The sequence below is a fragment of the Tachysurus fulvidraco genome, chromosome 2, assembly GCF_022655615.1.
Source record: "Tachysurus fulvidraco isolate hzauxx_2018 chromosome 2, HZAU_PFXX_2.0, whole genome shotgun sequence".
Classification (NCBI taxonomy): domain Eukaryota; kingdom Metazoa; phylum Chordata; class Actinopteri; order Siluriformes; family Bagridae; genus Tachysurus; species Tachysurus fulvidraco.
Genome location: NC_062519.1, coordinates 43,310,165 through 43,312,664, shown reverse-complemented (window position 1 = coordinate 43,312,664; position 2,500 = coordinate 43,310,165). Strand labels below are relative to the sequence as shown.

Here is a 2,500-nt window from a genome sequence, read left to right as displayed (position 1 = left end):
CAAACACAACAACAACAATGGTGGATGTTACTTTACTGTTAATGCTCATGGCTTTGTGAACCTACATTAACACCCAAACGCGGCGAATCCGACGTGTACGTGCAGCTCCATGTAATCTGTATTAACGGAGGTTGTGATGGAGAAAGTATATAACGTTATTTTAACATTAACACAGAAAAAAGTTAGCCTTAGCATGTAGCTACCTACTATCATGTGGGCTGATAACTGATCATATCGCGGTAAAGTAAAAGTGTATTAAACATTAGCATACTTAAGGTACATTACCAAAGGCACTAACAGTAGCCCAGGGTTTGGGTTGGGGTTAGGGTTAGGGCTAGCCCCGCCCACAGCCCCTACTTAAGGTACATTATCTAACAGTAGCCCCGCCCCCAGCCCTGGAAACAAGCGGTTCTTAAGTCTAGACCAGCGATGTTTTGGTGCTACTTAAGAACCACTTTTCCTGGTTCAGAGCCGGTGCTTTGGGTGTCGAAAAAGAAAGAACTGGTTCTAAATTAGGCTCCGAACCTGCACTCAAACTGCCTCGGTGGAAAAGGGGCAGTAGAGACACTGATGATGAGCCACAAATTAAAAATGAGCCGTTTTCATTCATCAGATTTACTCCTGTTTATATTTAAAAAGGCCAAAATTTTCAAGTGTTAAATACTTTTTCATATTTTTTTATAAACAATTTGTGAGTTTCTATGAAACACATCCCAAGCATAATTATCTCTCAGACTCAGAGTCTGGTTTCACTGAGATTGGCTGACCTCATTAATATTCATGAAGCACATTCCTAATCTTCATGAATATTCATTAATTCAGAAAATTTTGAGTTTGCAGAATAAATGAAGGGGTTTATTTTGCTCTTGAAGACTGAAAGGCATTCCGTATGTGTAAGTGCTGTGTTTCTGCCTCTACTGAGAGTCAGTGTATTTATTTAGAACACTGCCTCAGATAGTAAAATCTCTCACACACTGAGGTGTGATGATGAAACGTCTGAACCATCATCGCTCATGTCACTTATCTCCAGACCAGCTGGATATTTTATTAACATGAATGTATTCTATTTTATTCAGTGGTTCATTAAATTGCCCCTTGTGGTGTTGTAGATGTTCCTTTTAGCTGGTAGAAAGAGAAAGAAGAGCAAAACCTCCAACTACTTGATCTCCATCGACCCCACTGACCTGTCAAGAGGTGGCGAGAGCTTCATCGGGAAACTCAGGCAAGCTTTAAATTCCATAAGCAGATTGACACAAAGCAGAAGCAGAACACAATAAAACACAGGAAATGATAGAAACTAGACCTGCTGATAGAACCTTCATAAAGTTCGGAGCAGAAGAAAGTTAGGAAACTAAAGAGGAACCAGTGGGTTGGAGTATGAGCTCCCAAACCATGTGGAAATGTGGGCGTGTCTTTCTCATTTTCACAGTAACAGAATGTAATTATGAGGAGGATAAAGCAAACTTTAAAGCTTGCACAATAAACTCATTAACATATTCATGGCTGACATCATCACAGCTTTTTTAGTCAGATTTGGTTTCTTTCTTGGACTTTTTGCTGTTTTTCTCAACCCCAGGCACTCATTATACCGTTTTGGGTTATTTTATCTGAGAGAAATGAGAGCTCAGAATCCAAATGCAGTGAACTACAGTTCAAGTTAAGAGCTTTTAATAAACACAAGTATCAAAGTCACAAGGTGCGATAGTTCAGAAACTCAGACAAACAGGACAATGCAGGGTAGGAAGAAATCAAACTGGGATCAAACTGGGCAGGTACAAGTGTAACTAACAGTGAGATGATGGCTAGCCAAACTGAAGATACCACCGTGAGAAGACCAAAGCGTCTGTGAAGTGCTTAAATAGGGTTGTGTGGTACAAAACAGAACTTCTTCTATCTGCCTCAGATCCTAAAACGTTGACGCTCTCTCTTTTCTTGTAACTCCATTTTCCTTCTCTGAGTGATCTCTGTGACGTCAGTGATTGAGGCTGTGGATTAAGTTTGACAGTGGACCTTCATCCTGTTGCTCCTCATCCACACACATCTGTGTTATGGACCTGATGTCCTTTAGTATGACTTTTACTAATTCCAATTCCTTAAAGGATTTAGAGAGACCCCTATGATCTCCACCTAATAAATTAATAAATAAATAAACAAACAAATAAACAAACAAATAAATAAATAACACAGAATCATCTGATTATAACACATACACTAATACAGATGGAATAAAAAGGTCTAATGAGGGAGGTGTAAAGCTGATCGTTACAACAGCTCCAGATACATCGTTGCTAATCTAGAAAACCTGAAGCTTAAAAACAAAACAACAAAAACATTAGCAATATTAAAGATTTTAAAATTGCATAATTCATGTATATTTAAATCAGTCAAATAAATCATTTGTTTCTCCTACACAGAATAGTCTACATGATTTAAAATGAAATATTCTGAGGAAATTAAATTCTCTTGAATAATAAGAGTCAGCTTTCATACAGAGTTGGGC

At 38.3% G+C, this 2,500-nt stretch overlaps 1 protein-coding gene across 2 annotated transcripts in view; it reads left to right on the top strand.

Annotated features, from left to right (window-relative positions):
- The window catches only part of tub (TUB bipartite transcription factor), a 56,148-nt gene that overhangs the window by 46,006 nt on the left and 7,642 nt on the right, over positions 1–2,500 (top strand). For both annotated transcript variants that reach the window (XM_027178137.2, XM_047803237.1), the window contains exon 8: positions 1,110–1,222. In XM_027178137.2, coding sequence (XP_027033938.1) covers positions 1,110–1,222 — 113 coding nt within the window. The remainder of the gene's footprint in view (positions 1–1,109; positions 1,223–2,500) is intronic.